Raw genomic sequence first — 21,423 nt, forward strand, 5'->3', positions numbered from 1 at the left:
CCTCCAGTCATTTCCAGAACATATTGCCTTGCAAACTGAAAGTCTGTACTCGTCAAACAACTCCCCATCCCCCCTCCCTCCAGCCCCTAACCAACCACCCTTCTACTTTCTGCCCTGTGAATGGGGCTATGCCAAATACCTCACAGAAGTGCAATCCTACAGTATTTGTCTTTTTGTGACTGGCTCATTTCACAAAGCAGAAGGCTCCCCAGAAGTGCCCCTTATGGAGTGATTTCGAAACATGCAGCCTGGAAGACAAAAGCATCTCCAGAATTTCATCCAGATACCATCCCTCCAAACACAACCAACCAGAAATAGGCTGGAACACGAGGAATCCCAGCGCAAGGTTATGTATCCATGATAGGAAAAACCAAACCAAACCGAATGTGGTGACTAAGAGAGCAAAGTGGCCCCTGGCAGCCGGGAGCCGGCCGGGCTGAGTGGCTCTGGGCCAATGGCAAAAATGGCCAGCATCCTCCACCGTGAGCCACTGTCGCCTGACTACCAATCCCTGCTGTCGTGCCACCTCCTGGATAGAAATGTGTCGTGCCCCTCAGTCTGTCATCCCTGCTTCCTGACAGCACACAGGGGGCAAACCCTCACCTCCCTAAATACTTCCCCAAATCCCTCAATACCAGCTGGAATCCTGGAGTCCTGGGAGTCTCTCCTAACGCCCGAGTACTGAGATGCCCCACGGTTCCCTGCGCCATGCGGCCTCTTGTGCTGCAGCAGGCACGGAAACCCAGCTGTCACTGCGGGCATGTCCCCAGCGGTCTCTGACGGGCATCACAGGACCAGCGAGGAACACTAAGAGCTGCCAGCCAGCCCTGGGAGAGAACCCTCACCAGCCAGGTATTTCTTTCGTTCGGCCACAGCAACCCTCTGTGATAGAGGTCAGCATTGTTCCCATTTTACAAATGAGGAAAATCAAGGCTCAGGACTGATCACTTGTCCACACTGCTAAGAGTGGACAAAAGCCAGGTCTGAGCACCCCCAAGGCCAGCGCTCCTTCCTCCACGCACCCTTCTCTCCCGGCTGTCTGCGTGAGCGTGGAGGGTGACCTGTTCATGTGCAGACAGCCCACCCCGAGGGCGGGTGTTGACTCTGCGGAAGGATCTGCTGGCCCCAGAGGGCCTCCCACAGCAGAGGCTCCGCTCTGGGCACCCCACAGCCACCCTTGCTGCTGGTGGCCTGTGTCCAGGAACGGCACGCCAGCATGCCTGGGGGTCGGCTGCATCACTGGACATGAGTTCCTCCATCTGCTGAGCGGAGCCCCAGTTCGGGGGAAGGAGGTGTAGGCGCCACCTGGACACTCATACCACAGTGAACAGACACTCAAGCAACATTTCTCCAGCTACTGCCAAAGGCCAGTGTTTCCCTAGGTGAGATCTTAGTTGGAACACAGACGGACTTCTAATAGGTATGCATTTATTTTCATGTGTAATAGGAAGAAACATAACTAGCACATAAGATGTGACTGTAGGATATATTGTTTAGCATAAGACTAAAGTTCGAAAGAAGTAAAATAAAAAATATGTTGAGTCAAAGAGAATATTCAGGAAGAAGAGAACAGGAGGTCCTCGGTTACGACAAGAATTGTGGAGGTGGTACGTGAATGCCCGGAGTTTGGGACTCACTCTCCAAGCTTCAAGCCGGAAGCTGGGCTCTGCTCTGAGGCCCCTAAGGGGCTCTACAGGGAGACCCTCCGGGTCCTCAGAGCCCAGGGCATCCCCACAGCAGTGCGTGGTGCATCCAGACCACCCCAGGGAGGAAAGTACATTTTGTTTGTTTATGCCCTACAAGATGTCTTAGGAGTTACAAAGCAACAAAAGTGATTTTCCTTAAAAGGGAAGAAGAATCTTCTAGGTATGGCCTTGAGGAAGCAGTGGACACAGGGTAGCCTGGGTTGGGGGGATAAACAGGGAGGCTGAAGGGTCACCCCAGCACTGTCCTGGAAGAGTGTGCCCACGTGTGGGGTCTGTGTGCACAGCCCCAGTCAAGGCTGTAGGAGGAACACTCAGAGCTCCTGGGCCCTGTTCCCCAACATACAATGGCACTTAGTCAATGCTGAATCACTGTGGCGCTGGGAGGAGCGCCGGGAGGAGTGCCGGGAGGAGCGCCGGAAGGCAGGGCAGAGGGGGGCTGAGTGCCTGGTGTATCAGCATATATCACCCTCTCCTCCTGCCCCTGCTGTTCAGGTTCATACCTGGGTCTGGTCCCCATGTCGGCTCAACATGTCCTCCAGGTGAGAAGTCCAAGGTTGCCGCCACTAGGCCTCAGTCTTGTACGTTTATGAGACATTTCCTATCAAGATCCCCACCTCGCCCCAAATCCAAAGAATGTTTCTCACCATTTAAATCTCAAATTTTTAGAAAAGGGCTTTTTAAGGGATCCTGGAGGTTTCCCCAAACAGCTCAGTCCTGCAAGCCAGGGCTGGTCTTAGTAATCCCCTATGGGACAGCTAAAGTGTCATTGCTAGGGACATGGGGTGTCATCTAGAGAACTCACTCCAACTCACCCCTGGAAATGGGGCTCAAGGCCAGCGCTCGAGAGGGGCTAGAGCCTTGGAGATGGGAACCCTTGGCACGAGGTTCCTGGTCTGGAAGCCTTCCAGAGCCCAGAGGCTAGAAGGAGGAGTGGAAAGTCTGAGGAGCACGGTCTGCCAGCCGCCCACCTCTGAGCCGGGAGGGGACCAGGGCGGCTCAGCCCCTGTGTCCCAGGCGTGGTGGGCGGAGTGCAGGCTGGTCCCTGTCCCGGCTCAGAAGGAAAGTGTGCAAGAGTGGGTCAGAAAAGCAAACTGAGTCAGGAAAGGTCCCCCCACCCCCACCCCTCCTCGAGTCCCCAGGCCCAGTGGGTGCCCTCAGCAGCACCCTGCGGCGCTCCGCTTCACGTGGCACGGCTTACAGAAGAGGCGGTTGTTCAGTGGGTAGCAGCCTTGGTCCGTGGGCTCCACAGACAGGAGGATCCTGCAGTCCTGCGGGAAACAAGGCACGAGTGGATGGACCCCAGGCCCGAGCACGGCAGCACAGAACCCACACGGGGTGGGGACTCCCCCAGCATTTGCTGATGAAATTAACGGAATGAATGCGCTCCCGAAGGGTCGGGAGCATGGCCCCTCATTTCCATTCTCCCAACACAGCTGGGCCAGGTCTCGGTCAGGGAAGAGGAGGCACATGGGGGCTTTCATCCACTCGGAGGTGTGAGTGATGAGGGAGGAGTCAGCTGAGGGGAGAACTGAGGACACTCGGAGAATCATGGACACTGAGGGATCATGGAAAGAGCTAGAAGGGCCTTAGCGACCACCCAGCAGCAGCCCTTTGAGAACGTAAGCTCTGCGAGGCAGTAACCCCATTTCCTGCTAGGTCCCACCTAGACCAGAGACCGGTACACCACAAGCCTACGATAACCACCTGCTGGGTGAATAACGGAATCTAGTCCAGTCCCTTCATTTCACAGCTGGGGAAACTGAGGTCTGGAGAAAGACAGGCTTGCCCCAGGCTGTAGAGCTGGTCCTGGACTGGGACAGGACAGGTCTCCAGCCTGAGTTCAGGCGTCTTTTTCTTGCTCCTCTGTCTGTACAGCTTCAACACTGGCACAAACCTCCAATTTTTCAAATCACCAAAGGATGTCGGACTAAGGAGGACGGGGATTGGGGGCGAACTTCGGCCACTTTACCATTCCACCACAGCCCACACCTCAATGGGGCCTCACCTGGGCACACGCTGGAGGGTGACAATGGGAACAATTAATGTCCAGAAACCTGGCTCAGGGCTCAGCTGGCATCCTCTGGAAGTTGCACGGCTCAGACCAGAGGGGCTGGTCCCTACAGAGACAACTTTGGGGTCCCGGCTGCCATCCTGACCCAGCATAGCCAGGGGAGAAGGGCGCCCTCGTGTGTCTATTCCCTGCAACTGCACCTCAAGTCAAGCAAGGTGACGGGATGCGCGCTATTCCTAAAGGCCACTTGTTTGGCATTCCGAGAATAACAAGTGCCAAACCTCAGGTCCCAAAGGGGCCCATGTGACCGCTCCTAAATTAGAATCAAGGGAGAAAACACCTCAACTACGACCGAGTCACAGTCTGTGAGGGAGCTGTGGGGTGGCCCCAAGCTGGCTAGACCCGGGTCAGACGGACTAGGGTTGGAGTCACTTTTCTCAGGCTCAGTTTTTTCATGGTTCCTCATCTGAGATGGCACTTTGGAGCCCATTTCCCTGCTTGGGGGAAACAGCACCCCGAATCAGTTCCGGGCCACGGTGGTTCAAGCCTTCCCCTCTGAAATGTAACTGCTAGAGCCCGAGCCCTGACTTACAGCAGCAACCTGGGTGATGCTCACGGCCGCCTTCGCCAAGCCGACCAGGGGCAGGCAGGGAGGGTTTGTTTGCTCACCAGCCAGGCTCAGGGAAAAGCTAATCGCCACTGGGCTTAATGAGGGCTAGGGTGGTGATAACAGCACTTGAATGACATCATTGTTCTTGTAAGATGTGTTATCAGCTGGACCTTGAACCATAACCAACGCACAACATAATATGGAGCAATATATCAACTTCTCTACCAAGCCCCCTTGTCACTTGTGTGCAAACAGTCTCTTGGCTCCATACATCTGTTTAAATAAGTGCAAAGTAAAATAAATGTTTGGAATTACTCACTGGCTGGCTAAGAGATTTCCTCTGGGACACCCCACTTAGGTGGCACCCATAAAAGGGGCTACCTTTGTCACCATCGCCAGAGAAGACACAGCAGCAACATGGGGGTGACGGAGGAAGAGGCAGGGGAGGACTCGGAGCCTCCCCAGCAGAGCCCAGGGCAAAGTGCAAAGTAGAGCCCGTTGTTCGAAGAGGAAGAATTTCAGGACGGTGACAGCAGAGCTCTGAAGCAAGCGTGGGACGCTGCTGAGTGGGGGACCCTGTGCTGGGCATTTCCTGCTGGGGCTACTGCACCAGCTTTAAGCAGTGACCCCCTGTCAACCTCCCTCCACCCTGCAGCATCCCTTTCTTCTTTCCTAGGCTTGTAGCAACCCCTCTTGGTCTCATAGGGTCCTGCTTCATTGGCCCCAAGGGTTGTCAATCATGGCCCCCCGGCCAGTGATTGGCTCAGAGTGATTGGGTCATGTGGTCCAAGCTGGACCAATCAGAGGCCTTCTTGAGACGGTACCGGTTCCCTTGATGGGGTTTCTAAGTTGGAAGGATGACCACGCCTGCATCCCTCTCCTCACAGAGGATGCTAGTCCCCCGGGAAGAGAAAATGAAGCAAACACACAAAACATGCAGAACCGAGAGACGGAGAGAGAGCCCTGATGATCTCATCAATGACCTCACCGACGGCCTTCTCATGAGATTCCCTTTCTTGAGGAAAGCAGGATGGGCTTGGTTTTTATCATTAACTCGGAGCTCCGATTAATAGACTCTATTTGTAATGATCTCCATTCTTATCTGTCTCTGCTCCTGGGCCGTGAGCCCAGCCCGTGAGCTGAGTCCCCACCCTGACTCGTCCCCGAGTCCCCGCGCCCAGCGCAGGCCTGGCATCCCCCCTCCCCGGGCGCCCCCCCCCGCCCAGCAGCGCGATCCTAACTCCTCACAGCCCCACTCACCTCACACCTGTAGCAGTTTTCATGGAAGTTCCTTCCCATGCACTCGATTTTGAAGGCATCCTTCCCGTCCCGAGGGATGATGGGGTTCTCACAGATGCTGCACACGGGGGCGAATTTCCTAGAGGGAAGGGAACCCACGCTCGAGGCGCTCCGGCCAGGACCGCAGAAATGAGCTGTGGGAGCCGGGGCGGCGCTCGTTCGCCTCCCCGAGCTATGCCAGACGCGTTGCCGTGTGACTCCACGGCCACAAACGCCTCTTTCTTCCTGGCAGGAGCGGAGGGAGAGACCGGTGTGATTAGACCCGGCTTCCCAGGGTAGAATTAGCTCGAGGCAAGGAAGTGACTGCGGAACGTTTGAATTTGAGAAAGCCGAGAAATCTCCTGTGTGTTCAGTGGGGCTGACCCCATTTCGTTTATCTGGTATTGTAGGTCACTGCTACTTCTCCTTCTTCTTCTTCTTCCCTGTCTTTTGAACAGACACATCTGTCTCTCCCCTTAGGCAGTGAGCAACCCCAGGGCAGGGGGCTGAGCCTGACACCTAGCTTGGGGCTACTGCTTCATAAGGCTCTAGTTCCAAGGGGAGCTCCTGGGGCCTGGGGGTTTGAATCGTAACTTCCCTACATACCAGCTGGGAGACTTGTCTGCTGCCTGCCTCAGTTTCCACATTTGGTAAAAGAGAGTGCTTAATAGTACCTGCCTGACAGGCCAGGCTTGGGGATTAAAGGGCCTAAGCCACGGGGAGTGCCTGCCACAGCTCAGGTACCCCGAGTGTCTGCTAGAAGCAGGTGTGTGCTCAAATATAAGGTGTGTGGAAGAGGCAGATGGGTTTCTGTGAGCCCAGAGCCTGCAGGAATGCTCTGCTCCAGCCCCTAGAGCTCAGGCCGGGCGCCTCTGTTCTGGCCGAGTCCCACCCAGTGCGCAGATCCCTCTCGTACCTATAGAAGTCGTCCAGGCAGTACACTTCATCCTGGCTGTCCAGGGCAAAGCTCTCATCCCCGATGCACCGGGCACAGGTGACGCACGTGAAGCAGGCGGGGTGGAAGGCCCGGCCCAGGGCCCTGATGATGTGCTCCCGGACCACCTCGCCACACTTGCCACACTTCTCCAGGGTGTCCTGGGACAGAGGGACATTGCCTCAGAGCCATCCAACGGCTGTGCCCACTCCCAGCCGAAAGGGTTTCTGGCTGGTGACCCACAGGGGCCCAGAAGCACAGGGCTATAGGAGAAGGGCTCGCATTCATGCAACCGGCCGGTAACCACTGCCCCAAAACCTCTCCCGTTGCTTAAAGTGAATCGAGCCTAGCATTGTATCCTGGGCTTACAGCGAGGAGTCCTGCCAAGAAGCTATTACTGGATTTTTTTGTTACTAGGACATGCTTAAGGCCAGTGTCCACTAGAGCCCATAGGAGAAATCTCTCTTAAACCTCAGAGTCAGGAAAAGGAATTCCTGGAAGAACTGGTGTGCTTTTGATCTTATAGACAATAAACCTCAAAACTCTTTCCCTTTTCCATTTGGCCACTGGGAAGCTCAGAGTCAAATTCTGTGTCCCACTTTTAGGAATGACTATAGGGGTCTTTTATTCATATATTTTGGGGTATTAACTTTGCCTCTGGTCTCATCTCCCTTTCTACTTTGATTTTCCTCTCTTCTGATTTCTTTAAATATCTCTGAAATTTCATTGCGGTAAGAACACTTAACACGAGATCTACACTCTTGGCAAATTTTTAAGTGTACAACATTGTTTACTATAGGTATTTGTGCATTCTTATAAGCTGCCTCAAATCCCTTCTGGAATGAGGAGGATGAAGGGGGGGGAAGGGAAGAGGGAGGGATGGGGGAAGGGAGGAGGAAATGGGGGGAGGGAGAGAGGGAGATTACTGAGGCAGAGCAAAGATCTTCCAGCCCGTCCACCTTCTCTTCTAGACAGGTCTCTTCCCTTCCTGGCTATGCTCCTGTTCATTTAACCTGATTTCATCCAGACAGACAGGTATGTTTGTCTCTGCTCCCATTTGGTAAGGACAACATTTTCCCCTCTCTCCTTGTCCTGGGGGCAGCCCTTCCCTCCCTAGAACTAGACTCTGCCTAGAGTCTTCCTCCTGCTGCTTCCAGCTGTCAGCCCACCCTCGCCCCTGCTTCCCCTCAGTGCCTCACTCCTGCCTGGCTGTAAGTGGAGGGAAGAGGATAAGGCTATCCCCTGCTGTCATTTGATGGGGTCAGAGGGATGGGGTGGGGATGGCCTGGCCCCTTGCTGCCCCCCATGGTGCCTCACTGGATTCAGTGATGTGTTGAGACTGTCATCAGATTGTTTGGATTTTACTAGATAGTCCTCCAAATATTCTAACCCTTCCAATCAATGGTTTTCCAGTAGCAGTGTGTGTATCAGAATCACTGAGAGACTTGCTAAAAGCGCAGCTTGCCAGGTGCTACCAACTCATGAGAACACGGTGAGGCCTGCACACAGCCAGGGGACGCGTCTGGGAGTGGGCCGCACTGCCACGCCATCAGAGTGCTAGCGACTCTAACATCACGGCATCCGAACTAGCTCTCCCAGACTGCATCTGGTACTCAGAGGTGACAGATTCCTGTGAGACCGTGCATCAGAACCTGTGGCTTCAGGTGAGAGAGGCAAGGCCACGGGCAGGCTCCAGAGCCAGACGGGGCTGGGGGAGAGTCCCAGCTCCACCACCTTGGAGTGTGGCGTGTGTGACAGGCTGGTCCTAATCCCTGGAACCTGTGACTACCTTTAATGGCAAATATGATTGAGTTCAGGGGCACCTGGGTGGCTCAGTCGTTAAGCGTCTACCTTCGGCTCAGGTCATGATCCCAGAGTCCTGGGATCGAGCCCCATGTTGGGCTCCTTGCTCGGAGGAGAGCCTGCTTCTCCCTCTCCTACTCCCCTGCTTGTGTTCCCTCTCCCGCTGTGTCTCTCTCTGTCAAATAAATAAATAAAATCTTTAAAAAAAAAAAATATGATTGAGTTCAGTGTCTTGACCTGGGGAGATGATCCTGGGTGGGCCCTAAGTGCCATCCCAAGTGTCCCCATAAGAGGAAGGCAGAGCGAGATTTGACACAGAAGGAGGAAGTAGGACACCGAAGCAAGATGCCACCCTGCTGATTTTGAAGGTGGACGAAGGAACCAAGGGACGCAAGGGACGCAGCTTCAGAAGCTGGAAAAGGTAAGGAAACAGATTCTCCCCTAGAGCTCTGGAGGGAGTGCAGACTTGCCTACGGACTTCCAACCTCCAGAACTGTAAGAGAATAAATGTGTGCTGCCTGAAGCCATTAAAGTTTGTGGTGATTTGTTACAGCGGCCACAGAAAACTAATACACCTTGGCTGAGCTCCTTCCCCTCGCTGAGCCTCAACTTCCTCATCTGTGAAATGGGTCACTGGGCCCGCCTCCCAGGATAACTGTGGGCCATGAAATAACGGGACACCTTCCAAGTGCCCAGCACGGTGCCTGGTACCTGGAGGCCAGCCGCAGGGGGGTTACCTGGTAGCAGGGTTCACAGAAGGGCCGCCCGTCCTTCTGGTAGTAGTTCTGCCCAGCTAGCTGGCGGCGGCAGGTGCGGCACGTGAAGCACTGGGCGTGGTACTGCCTCTTCATGGCCTCCACGGCCAGCTCTCGGGGGGACACGGTCTTGTGGCAGAAGGCACAGACGTCTGGGGTGGAGGAGACACAGGATGTCAGCCGCCCGGCCTGGGAGAACCACACCCAGGCACCGCCCGGGACAAGCCTAGAGCGCTGGGTCTCTGCCTCGGGCCCCTGGGGTTGTGAGTGTGGCCTCATTTTGGGAGGAGCGGTAAAAAGGAACGTGAACAGCCTCTGAAAGCCTAAATCAGGGACGGACGCCTGGCTGGCTCAGTCGGTGGAGTGTGCGACTCTTGATCTCAGGGTTGTGTTTGAGCCCTACATTCGGTGTAGAGATTACTTAAAAATAAAATCTTAAAAAAAAAAAAAAAAGCCTAAATCAAAGGACACAGCATCAGGACGAGTGGGTTGCCATCTGTAAAAATTTAAAGGAGGCTCCATGGTGACACCTTTATACCCAGATAATCCCAAATGTATCAAAGATCTAAGTGTGAAAAATGAAACCATAAGACTAGAAGAAGCCAGAGAATTATATTATAACCTTGGAGTAGAGAAGGCTTTTGGTGCCTGGTAAGCACTTAGTAGATGCTAAGTAAATGGCTAACACGCGGGCCTGGGGAGGCTGGGGAGGTCAAGCCCTCAGACACTGCTGGGTGGGGGGATGCAGATCGGGAGGACCACAAAGGCCAATGTGGCAAAAAGATCGAAGTTATAGGGGTGCCTGGGGGGCTCGGTCGTTAAGCGTCTGCCTTTGGCTCGGGTCATGGTCCCAGGGTCCTGGGATCGAGCCCCACAGCACGCTCCCTGCTCCGCGGGGAGCCTGCTTCTCCCTCTCCCACTCTCCCTCTCTCGCTGTGTCTCTCTCTGTCAAATACATAAAATCTTAAAAAAAAAAGATCAAAGTTATAAATGCACCTACCCTTTGACCACGGTATTTCCTCTCCTAGAAATTTCTCTCACAAATTTGCATGCAGGCAAAATGACCTACGTGCAAGGCGATTCATCTCAGCCTCATTTGTCACAGCAAGAAACCACCTAAGTGCCCGTCCACAGGCAACTGGCTAAATGCATATGGCAGGGCCCTGATAAGGAATACTATACAGCTGTGGAAAAGAAGGAGCCACTTTATGTTCAGATGTGGAGCGAGCTCTAAGATGTTTGAAGGAAAGGAAGCAAAGTGCAGAACAGTACAGAGTTTGCTACAGTTTGTGGGAAAATGGGCCAGGGTGTGGGGGGGCAGACACATATTTGTATTCGCTTGCATATGTATCAAATATCTCTGGAAGGGTATGTGAGACATTAACAACAGAGGCTGCCCATCTGGCAGGAAAGAGGGGGACACACGGATGGTGCAAAGGGGAGACTTTTCACTGTATGCCTTTCTGTGCTTTTTATTTTGTCTACGCGAGAACATTATGTGTTCAAAAAATTAAATAGTGAAAAAATTCAAGGCATTTTGCTATCACACATCGCTTCTCAGCCTTTTGGCTAAGATCAAGTGTAGCATTTTGCTATCATAGCACATTTTGCTGATCAATATTTAAATGGCCTTCAGCTCAGCACGCCTGGTTGGGGGGGGGGCGTGGTCAGTGGAGCGTCCGACTCCTGATTTAGGCTCAGGTCATAATCTCAGGGTCATGAGATTGAGCTCTGCGTCAGGCTCCATGCTCAGGGAGGAGTCTGCTTAAGACTCTCTCCCTCTGCCCCTCCTGCACCCCCTCTCTCAAATAAATAAAATCTAAAAATAAAAAAAAAACCTAGCATAAAAAAATGGATTTCAGTTATGAAGGAAAAAGATTTAGGCAATAAACATAAAACTGATGTGCAGTTATAAGGCTCATCGCTGAACCGTGAGCGGGGACAGGTGCTGGTGGTCCCCCCCTCTCCTGGTTCCCACCTGGAAGCTCATGCTTATCCAGTGAGGCCCCTGGAGACCACCCGGAAGCCTTCCAGCCCTGAGTCCATACCTGTGGATGCCGCTTTCTCGTGGGGGCCAACAGGTTCTTCTGGGGGAGGCAGAAGCTCCTCCCCTGCGGGCCTGGCAAGACCGGGCCGGGGCTGCACTGGAGGCCCCTCCAGCAGGGACTGTGGGGAGACGGGGGAGGGCAGGAGAGGTGGCATCCGGTGGGGACCCCACACACCCTCTCAGCTCTGCTCCCCCTCTGATGGCCAGGCACAATTAGCCCCGCTTTACAGAGGGGGAAACCGAGGCACAGAGAAGCAAGTGACCTAATGTCACTCAGCAGGAAGGCTGAGAGCAGTGGCTGGGGCCCAAAGCTACTTCTGAAGAATCTCCTAGAATCTCTTCCCTGGCCTGGAATCCCGCCCATTAATGCAGTGGCCTCTGTTAAGGGCAGAGTATCAAAAATATCTTCTCAGAGCTGAAGCAGGGGTACCCCAGGGGGAAAAGGGTATGGCACCCCTCCTCCGGGGGCCTAGAAAAACAGGACCAACTTTTACCAGCTTGAAAGTTTCAAAGAGGGACAGCCCTCAAGCAGGAGCATCCTCCAGGCTTAAATCCCTGAAAGGCCGGGACTCTCCCTACCCCGCCCCCCGGCCTTCCCGGGGCCCCTGGGACTCCACTGGGGGTGGGGGAGACCAAGGGATTGGCAGTACCTGGGGTGGGGGCGGGGGCGGGGGCAGGTGCTCTAAGTCTGAAATGAGTGATGCTCCCATCGAGGCAGGGGGCTCCTCATCAGGGGAGGGCGGTGGAGGTGGGAGGAGGTCCAGGTCGGGGAGTGTGTCCTCGCCATCCAAGGTAGGAGGAGGGGGAGAACATCCTGCAAACAAAAGGGGAGAGAGGGTTGGTCTGAGTCTCTGCAGGTGGGCAGAAAGGGTGTCCACTTACCCAGAAGGCCATACAGCGTGGGGGCCAAGAGCTCAGGTCCAGGGTCCCCCAGACCTGGGTTCCATCTCTGGCTCTGCCGCTGACTTGCTGTGTGTCCTTAGGCAAGATACTTAACCTCTCTGAGTCTGTTTGCTCAGTTGAAACATGGGTATCAATCTTTCCGGGCTGTTGTGAGGATGGGAAGAGCTTAGCACAAGAGAGGGCACGTGGCATGGGCTCAGAAAACAGAAGCTGTCAGAACCCTCCATAAAAGCCCTCCCCTACCTGGACACTCGAGGGCCCCAAATCCTTGCTAGAAGGTCCTTGTTGAAATACAAGCAAACTCAACCCCTAAGGCTGTGGTTCTCAAAGTGTGGTTCCTGGCTCAGCAGCAGCAGTGACTAGAAGTATGTCCAGAAATGCACCTTCTGGGTCTGCCCCCGATCTGGAGAATCAGAACCTGGGGTGGGGGTGGGGGGTATCCAGCCACAGAAGGCATAAGAAACCCTCCCAGTGACAATATGCCACCGAAGTGTGGGAACCACCGCCCTGGTTAAATAACCCATCCAGGTCCACACCGAGATGTGCTGGAAGACTCAGGACTGAAAAAAGAATGTAAAATATCTCATTGATAGCTTTTGTAATTACTGCTGAAATGACCATTTTACTGTAACAGATGGCATAATATACATCATTAAAATTAATATTACTTGGGGGACCTGGGTGGCTTAGTCGGTTAAGCGTCTGCCTTCCGCTCAGGTCATGATCCCAGAGTCCCTGCTCAGTGGAGAGTCTGCTTCTCCTTTTGTCTCTCCCTCTGCAACTCCCCCTGCTCGTGCTTGTGTGCTCTCTCTCTCAAATAAATAAATAATATCTTTAAAAAATTAATAAATAATAATAATTTTAAAAAGAACCACCTGGGGTGCCTGGGTGGTCATTTCAGGCTCCTGGGATGGAGCCCCACGTCAGGCTCCACGCTGAGCCTGAGAGTGGAGCCTGCTTAAGATTCTCTCCCTCTGCCCCTTCCCCTCCCCCGCTTGTGCACAAGCTCTCACTCTCTCTCTCACTCACTCTAAAAAATAAAATAAAATAATAAAATTTTAAAAAGAGCCACCCAACAGCAAACACATGTACATACATAAGAAAAACACACTGGCATGACATCATTTTCATGGTTAGTGCAGGAGAGCTTAAGTCTACTTTTTTTAAGGATTTGAGAGAGAGAGAGAGAGCAGGAGCATGGGGAGTGGCAGGCAGAGGAAGAGGGAGAAGCAGACTCCCCGCTGGCAGAGAGCCCAGGACCCCGAGATCATGACCTGAGCCAAAATCAAGAGTCAGATGCTTAACCACTGAGCCACCTGAGACTCAGGCGGCTTCAGGCGCCCCAGGAGAGCTGAGGTCTACAGAGGTTCACAGAAGGGGAGGACCCAGGGAGGAGGAGGGCTGAGGATCTGCGGAGCTCCTGCCTCAGCCCCAGGCTCTGCTCTGTCCAGGAATAGCTCCCTACACTGTGCGGCAACCGCCACCCCTCCTGGCTGTCCCAACAAGGCGCTGCCCAGCTCCCCTGGAGGAGGTGCCTGGGGGTCAAGAGGGAAGCACGCCCCGAAAATCCTGTCGGCTGCCTCGTGCAGGGACAGTGCTATTAATAGTGCCCCGGGGAGAAAGAGCAGGGAATCTGGTCTGAGTCTGCCCTCCGCTCCCCTCCTATCTCTGGGGCACAAGGTAGGCCAGGCCTCACAAGGTCAGACTGCCTTAGACACCCATGGAAAGCAGACGGAAGGTGCCCCAGGCCCTCCCCGCCCGCCGCTCCCCCCCCAAGACCCAGGGTCTGGTCCCATTCCCTGCTGATTCACTGGGGCACCTCTCTGGGCTTAGAGGTTTCTTATCCATTCGATAAAGAAAATGAGCCCCTTCCCTTTTCTCCCAAGGACTGAGGGGGTACAGATGGGAGGATTATTCTAGACCTGTGAGTAAGCCACAGAATCCTCTGGGGGCTTGCTCAGATGCAGATGGTGGGCCCCACCCCCAGAGCTTCTGACTCAGCAGGCTTGGGGGAAGAGCCTGAGAATTTACATTTTTGAAAAGTTCCCAGGTGAAGCTGCAGCTTCTGGTTCAAAGCCCACACTTGGAAAACTAGGCTTCTACTCCCCAAGCTTCACTTGCTTAATGCCTTTGGGCTAGAACAATAGTTCCCCAAGCCGGGTCCCCAGACCAGAGCATCGGGCATTACCTGGAAATGTGTAAGAAATGCAAATTCTCCGGCCCCACCGCAGACCTGCTGAATCAGAAACACCCAGGGTGGGGCCTGGCCTGCTGGCTGTGTTTAAACAAGCCCCCTCCTGAGCTGAGGCTGCTCCAGTGTGAGAACTTTGCTCCAGATGAGCTGAAGTGAGTCAGGAACCAGATCGTGGAGAGACAGCAGGAGTGCTCAGGCCTCGCCCGGGACTCTGCCTTCAGTCCTGGCCAGGACAGGAATTCAAGGCAGACAGGGGCTGGAGGGCTGCAGGCAGGTGTGCAGAGGGCCCCAGCTGAACCAGGGTCACGTGGCCAGGAGCAGGAAGAGCAGACTTCTATTTATTTATTTATTTATTTTAATTAATTTTTTTTTTTTTTAAGAGCAGACTTTTAAAGAGAAGCCCAGAGAAAAAGTGACTTCTGAATGCGAGTTGGTGAGGCTGAATCAGTGCACATGAGCATCTAGAGGGGAGTGGGGACAGAGCGAGGGAAAGGTGGGGACCTCTGTCAGGATGAAAGGGCCAAAAAAAAATGTGTGTGGATTCCTGAGGGGACAAGCTCTAGCTGGGGTGTCATATGACAGCCTGCAGCTGAGATGGGTCTAAGCAACTGGCAGGGCCCCAGGGCCCGCTCTGTGCTCTGTGGTCAGACCAGACTCAGGCCCAAGCTGCTCGCCTGGAACTTGTCTCACTCAAGCGAGGCTGAACCCCAAGATTCCCTGAGCTCTGCCCATGGGCCAAATCGGAGAACAAAATGGCGGACCAGCCGACCAGCCACTGCTGGGCGCCCCCTCCCAGGGAAGGTCCGCTTTTGTTATCACACTGCCGGGATCTTCTGATATTCCAATAACCCATGAAAATGTCCTGGAAATGTTGGCATTAGGGGCATCTAGACTATATATCCTGGACTCCCTCTCCTTCCCAGGAGGGACGTCATTTTTTTCCACTGGATCACACGTCCTGCTGTGTGAATTCTGGTCCTCGTGGTCCTGGTTCTATATGGAAGCACCTGGAGGAGGTTGTGTTCTTGGGATGCATGGTTAAGAAGGAAAGATCAGTTTGCAAGGTTGTGTCACACGAAGAGGCATGTTACATGAATGTCCACGTATTCCCACGTGTGTACACACGTGGCCCCTTCTCCTGCCCTTTTCTGGCCTCCTGGAATTGGCAGTTCCTATTGGTCTTTAGGTGGTTTCTGCGGTGATGGGGATGCACAGGGCTACCCTGACCTTGCTCAAGGACAGCAGGACACCCGACTCGGCACCCGGGGGACATCAGGGGGCTCGTCCTTGTTGTCTCTGTGCCTCCTTATTCCACTTGGTGTCCTGTACGGCAAGCCATCCCCCTGCCCCAGGGTTGTCCTCCTTCCTCGTTTCTACCCAACCAACAGCTAAGACTCCATGGAGTGGAGTCTCCAAGGCTCTTCAACACCACGACAGCAGAGCCAAGCTCAAGGTAAAGGAACAGCCATGTATGAAGCATATCCATTCTGCGATGGCTGCATCACATACATGACCAAATTTCCACTTTCCAGAGGAGGAAACCAAGCAAAGACCCAGCTCGCCTAAGACCACACAGCAAGTGAATGGCAGAGCTTGAGAGAGAATAAAACCACCTTTGAGGTCCTTCAACGTGCCCAATCCATTCCTGCCTCAGGGCCTCTGCACTTGCTTTGCCCACTGGCCAGAGAGGGTACGTGGCTTGCCAACATCACACAGCCAAGTGGAAGAGCCGGGATTCAAACCCGGGCAGGCGGGCTTGAGTCTGCCTGGCACACAGTAGGTGCTCGATGAATGAATGGACACCTGAATGAGCTCAGAGCCTGTCCCTTCCTCCCCACCTCCGTGCTGCCTCTGACCCAGCCTCCTGCCCAGTCCCCTCACCTTCTTACCTCCGTTGGAGAGCTGAGGTGGTACGGCTGGCACGGTGGCTGCCGCCCTGGCAGGGGGGGTCCAAGGGCTGGGCCTCCCTGCCGAGCCAGCCCCGGGCGCCTTCACGGCAGCAGGGGCCTCCCAGGGGCGGCCAGGCCGGGCCTCACAAGCCGCCCGCTTCACTTCCTCGGCCACTGCCATGTTTCGCCGCGGGGGGGCCAGCGTGATAAAGACAGACGAGGCGACCTTCTTCCCTGGCTTCGAGGCCATTGTCTCGGTTCCTGCTGGGGCTGGGGACAGAGTGGGGCTCAGGCTGGGGCAGGGCTTCGGGCCCTGGGCTGCGCTCCTCCTAGCCAGACAGGCATCCCCAGGGCATGGAGCCTCCCTGCTCCTAACACAACAGAGACAGAGGAGGGGCTGGGGATGTCCTGCGGGGGGAGGGCAGGTGTCCACCAGGTGGCTCGGCCACAGGGAGGGGACCCAGCAGTCCTGACCGCCCCTGCCCCCAACCTGCGCACCTGGGGAAGCAAAGAGCAGCCCTGCCCTGCTCACCTCACAAATGATTACTCTTCCTCATCTGAGAAACGTGAGGAAGGAGCAGCTCCTCTAGCTGCCCACCCCCAGGGCAGCCGCCTGCTGGTCCCAGCCCAGGGCCCTGCCTGCCGCGGGGCCACACCCCAGTTACCTCCCTCACCTGGAACCCAATCCTCCCGGGAGGGTCAGAGTCCCGGGGGATCCAGGCCAGCTCTGCTGTGGGAGGGAATGAGCATGACCGGTCAGAGCATCAGGGTTGGGTTCCTGGAGGCAGAGGGGACAGAAGATCAATCTGAGCTACCATGGATCAAGGCCTACTCTGCACCCACCGTCCTAAGCACTTTCGGCCCACTCACTCCTAAGTCGTCCCGGCCGCTGGGGGAGAGGCGCCATGACTACCCTGGCAGATGGAGAAGCCAAGGCTCAGAAAGGTGTAGTCCCTTGTTCAGGGTCATGCAGCAGCAGAGCCGGGATCTGAATCCAGGGTCCATGCTCTTGACCACGTGGCTCTGTCACCCTCTCCCAGCCCAGCCCACCGCCGGCATCCTCTTCTCGGTATCAGCCTCCACATCCAATCAAGTCTTGATTCTATTGTTAGAATCTCTCACTCTGTCCCATCTCCAAAACCAGGCTCTGGTTCAGGCACTGGGGTGAGGTAGGGATAGGAGACCCAGTGGTCTCCAGTCCTGCCTCCTGCCCTGTCCCTGGAGTGATCTTTCCAGAGCATAAGTCTATCTCTCCTGTACTCAAAAACCTTCCATAGCTCCCTATTACCTTCAAAATGAAGTCCAAATTCCTCTGGCTTCAACTTTTTTTTTTCCTTTTTTTTAAAAGATTTTATTTTTAGGGGTGCCTGGGTGGCTCAGTCAGTTAAGGGTCTGACTCTTGATTTTGGCTTAGGTTATGATCTCAGGTCATGAGATCAAGCCATGCCTAGCACGGGACCTGCTTACTATTCCCTCTCTCTCCCTCTCCCCCTCCCCCACCTCCTCTCCCTCACTCTCTAAAAAAGTTTTTTAAAAAAGATTTTATTTTGAAGTAATCTCTACACCCAACATGAGGCTTGAACCCACAGCTCTCAGATCAAGAGTTGCATGCTCTTCCAACTGAGCCAGCAAGGTGCCCCTCAATTTCTTTTTTGACCACCCTGGACCGCTCACCCTTTCTCAACTTTTTCTCTTACTGGCCTTGGAGTGTTTCCATCCCTTGTTTTTCCTCCCCAGCCCCCCAAAGGGCGAATGTCAGTTTATTCTTAGAGGCCCAGCTTTTCCAGGAAGCCTCCCCTGATTCCTGACCCCCTCCTGGGAGCAGCTGTCTGCTTCCACAGGGTGATGACAGCCCATCACAGGACATGTTGGCTCCCTGTCACCACGTCTGCCCCTACCTCCCCAAGTGACTGTAGGTGACTTCAGCTGTACCCGTAATCTTTGTGACCCAAGGCCAGCGTGGACATCAGAGCATGGATCTGGGAGCAGGGCAGCATTCCTGATGTCAAGGAGCCCATTTTCCATCCCCCAGGTGGTGACTGCAAACAGTAGCCTCCAAGGCCAAGGCTGGGGTGGGGCCACTCGGGTGGGGGGAGGGCAAGTTGACCACATTCAGCCAGGGGTCCTCACTGGGCTCCCAGGGCTTCTGCCCAGGTTGAGCTGGGTCTCTAAGCTGGGTCTCTCCTCTTTCTAACTCACTCTCCAGCTGAGCCACCCGGATATGGTTCCAAAGCCCAGCCCACAAGTGTGCAGGGAGAAGAATAAACAAGGACCTAGTGAGTGAATTTCAAGAAGTGGGGCTGGGTGGGTAGGGGCTGAGGGCCCTGAGGGACCCCAGTGGCGGACTTGGAGCCCAAGTGACCACTCATAGGGCCCCCCTCTGTATCTCAAAGTCCACTGGCCACCTTGGACTCTCTTGGTGACTGAGGGGATAATAGTAACAAACACAACAAATGTGCCTCAGTTCCTCTTAAACTGGTTTATATGTTTGGTTAAAACATATAGCTCAGTCTGATTAATAAAATACCTGTTCTGAATAAGAAACCAACATGTGAAGAAAGCTTTAAAAGTGCTTTCCTTTTGCATCTTGTTCTGTAAGTGATGTCTGGAAGTATATATGCTCGCTGATATTGGCTGCCATAGTCAGAGGTCAAAACCATATGGTTTGACACTTTGGCCTTACGCTCGGTTATAAGCTTAAGAGTCCAGTTTTGTAAGCAGCTTTCAGAGATTCACACCCAAGAAACAACAGCGATGGCACCTACTGACCGAGCACTTGCTATGCGCTGGGCACTGTGGCTCGTGCTTTCCGAGCCTCAAAACGCACCTCATTTGCAACACAGCCCCTTATGCCCCCACTTTACAGGTAGTTCCATGTGAGGCCCCGAGAGGTTACGTGACTTTTCCAGGTCATCTTAGCAGACTTGGCAGACTCAGAATTCTAACTGAGCACCATTTGACCTGAGTCCCGGGGGTGTCCTTGGACCTGAGACGACACACTTTTCCTTCCCTGGATGGTACAGGGCCTCCAAATCCTCAGGCCTGTTCTCACCCCAGAATGGCCCAAACCAGATTTTCTTGTGGTCAGTGCATTCTGGGCTCATCCCCAGAGACTGCTGTGAATGCCCCCGCCGCCTCCCTCCGACCCTGCTCTGACCCCCACTCCACCCCAGCCCACCCCTCCGGGAAGTCAGATCTGTGGGTTTCTCGGAAAACATCCAAGGCAAATGTCCTCGCTCTGAGGCCAGATGTTCACAGCTGGGCAGCTCCGCCCCCCCATCCCTCCCTGTGGTTCCTGCAGGGACTTCAGGCCCCAGGGGAAGGGGCCCCCACTGGGGATTTTCAAAGCCTGTCAGTCCAGCCCAGGGCTGCTAGGAGAGGGAGCCTCGGCCTCCCTCAGGTCCCACTGCCCGCAGGTCACCCCGGAGCGGGGTATGAGTGAGAAAGCTCCCTGTGTGGGGCTCCTGGCCAGCCGCACCCACGGGACCCTCCACCCCCATCCTTCCTCCCGCAGAGGGGGAATCTGAGATCCAGTTGGGTAAGCAGAGAAAGTGGGAACAAAGGGAAAGAAAGTCATTTCCTGTCAAGAGGAAGGAAGGAGGCTGAGATCCAGCCAGCCACCCACCCAGCCCGGCTTTAGGCTGTAGCCCAGGGCAGGGACAGGCTGGCTGAGCTGGCCGGCCTCCCGGTAGTGGCCCCCCTCTTTCCCTTCCTTCCTACTCCTTCTAACCCCCTCCAAAAACTTCTGGAACCACCTGTAAGCTTTGTTCTTTAATACTTGGACAAAGCAACCTACGCTTGGTTCAGAATGACACTTTGCTGGAGGTGGGAATGAGGCTGTGCCCACCCCCTGCAGAGGGCCCTGCAACCTTGGGTAGGGTTCCCTTGCCCTCTCCCCCACCTCAGGGAAGCCAAGGAAGCACAGAGAGCTGGAATCATGCCAGGCCCCACCTCTTTCCTGCTGGGTGACCCAGAGCAGGTTACTGACCCTCTCTGGGCCTCAGTTTTTTCCTAAAGTGAGAATAAAAAAAGTCTGTCCTGAAAGGTGGTTGGCTGAGAGAATACAAGGACAGAGAGAGCGCTCCAGATCTTGGTACTTGGTAGGTGCAAAGAGAAGGCCAGCTGGTTATCCAGCCCCTGATGGGGAGGAGCCCCCAGGGGCCCAGCGGGCTTGCGGGATTTGGGAGGACCCGACTTGGCTTCCGTCCTCAAGATCAGGAATCTGGGCGCTGCCCGGGCTCTTCCCGGGGTCCCCGGAGCAGGGCTGGGGGCCCATCTCGGCCAAGATGCCCCACGGCACACCCCTTCCCAGCCCCCGACGGGGATTTGAGGCCCAGAGAGGGGCGGCCCTGGGGTCCCTCCATCCCCCCGCCTGACCCGGCCTGGGTGAAGGGGCCCGGAGCTCCCCGGAGCTCCGGAAACCCGGCGCCCTCCCGCAAGCAGCCCAGCCGGGAGGCTGGCCGGGTCACTGTGGGGCGCCGCCGGGGACTTTAATTCGATCCATGTGCGGGACGCTGTCCTCTTTGTGCGGGAGCTTCCGCCCTGCCCACCTCCTCCCCACCCCGGCGCCCCGCTTCGGGGCAGGGACACCAGCCCTCCCCCCGCTCCGGGGACAGAGGCCGGGGGCCGGGACCCAAGGCTGCACCCCAGCCCCCCGCGGGCCCCCTCCAGGAGCGCCGGGATTGGGGTCCCGGCCGGGGGGGGGCGGGCGGCCGGGGTGGGCTCCGGGCCGGGGCTGCCCGCGCGGTCACCTGTGTGCGGCCGGGGCAGGGTCGGAAGGACGGCCGCCCCCCCGCGCCCCGCGCCCCGCTTACCTGCGTCGCCCGCGCCCCAGCGGCTCCGGTCCGACGCCCGAGCGAGCAGAGCCGGGAGCCGCGCGGCGCCTCCCGCCCTCCCCGCCCTCCCCGCCCCCTCGGCTCCCTCCGCCCCGCCGCCCCGGCCGCCTTACCATAAAAGGTGAAGCTTAGGGGGAGGGGGCCCGGGATTCCCGCCGGCGGAAGCGGCCCCTACCTGCCCCCCCACCTGCCCGGCCGCGCCCCGCCACCCGCCCTTTGTTCCCTCGACCACTCCTCCCGTCCCCTGGGCCCGGGCCTCGGGTGGGAGGCCTCCCCTGCTGCCCACCCCCGGGGCTTTTGTGCGCCCAGCGAGGTCCTTCCCCTCCTCCTTCCCTAGGTCACCTGGGTTGGTGGCCCCACCTGCCCGGTCGGGGGTGTGTGTGTGGGGGGGTGGTACTTACATTTGAGTTTGGCCTGAGATCTCCCAGGGTCCTAGGAGTCAGGTGGACCTGGGTTCC

At 55.7% G+C, this 21,423-nt stretch overlaps 1 protein-coding gene across 2 annotated transcripts; it reads right to left on the bottom strand.

Moving 5' to 3' along the window:
• Positions 1-1,408: 1,408 nt before the first annotated feature.
• Positions 1,409-21,012, bottom strand: FBLIM1 (filamin binding LIM protein 1). 2 transcript variants are annotated; one of them, XM_036067055.2, is made up of 9 exons: positions 20,945-21,006; positions 16,805-16,908; positions 16,131-16,400; positions 11,795-11,958; positions 11,146-11,263; positions 9,080-9,249; positions 6,522-6,700; positions 5,588-5,705; positions 1,409-2,974 (listed from the first exon to the last, which is right to left on the bottom strand). In XM_036067055.2, the coding sequence occupies exons 3-9, from the start codon at positions 16,378-16,380 to the stop codon at positions 2,861-2,863; spliced, it is 1,113 nt and encodes a 370-aa protein (XP_035922948.1). In that variant the 5' UTR covers positions 16,381-16,400; positions 16,805-16,908; positions 20,945-21,006; the 3' UTR covers positions 1,409-2,860. The 2 variants fall into 2 exon arrangements, with proteins under 2 accessions (XP_035922948.1, XP_035922949.1); XM_036067056.2 differs by lacking the exon at positions 16,805-16,908 and having other exon boundaries at positions 20,945-21,012.
• Positions 21,013-21,423: the final 411 nt, after the last annotated feature.

The sequence above is a fragment of the Halichoerus grypus genome, chromosome 5 (assembly GCF_964656455.1).
Source record: "Halichoerus grypus chromosome 5, mHalGry1.hap1.1, whole genome shotgun sequence".
NCBI classification, from domain to species: Eukaryota; Metazoa; Chordata; class Mammalia; order Carnivora; family Phocidae; genus Halichoerus; species Halichoerus grypus.

Coding starts and splice junctions, on each gene's coding strand:
- FBLIM1 (XM_036067056.2), bottom strand. CDS start 16,380: ATGGCCTCGAAGCCAGGGAAGAAGGTCGCCTCGTCTGTCTTTATCACG. Junction 9,250..11,145: donor CGAGAAAGCGGCATCCACAG/GTATGGACTCAG, acceptor CCTCCACCCCAG/ACGTCTGTGCCTTCTGCCAC. Junction 5,706..6,521: donor TGCCTGGACGACTTCTATAG/GTACGAGAGGGA, acceptor CCTTCCCTCTAG/GAAATTCGCCCCCGTGTGCA.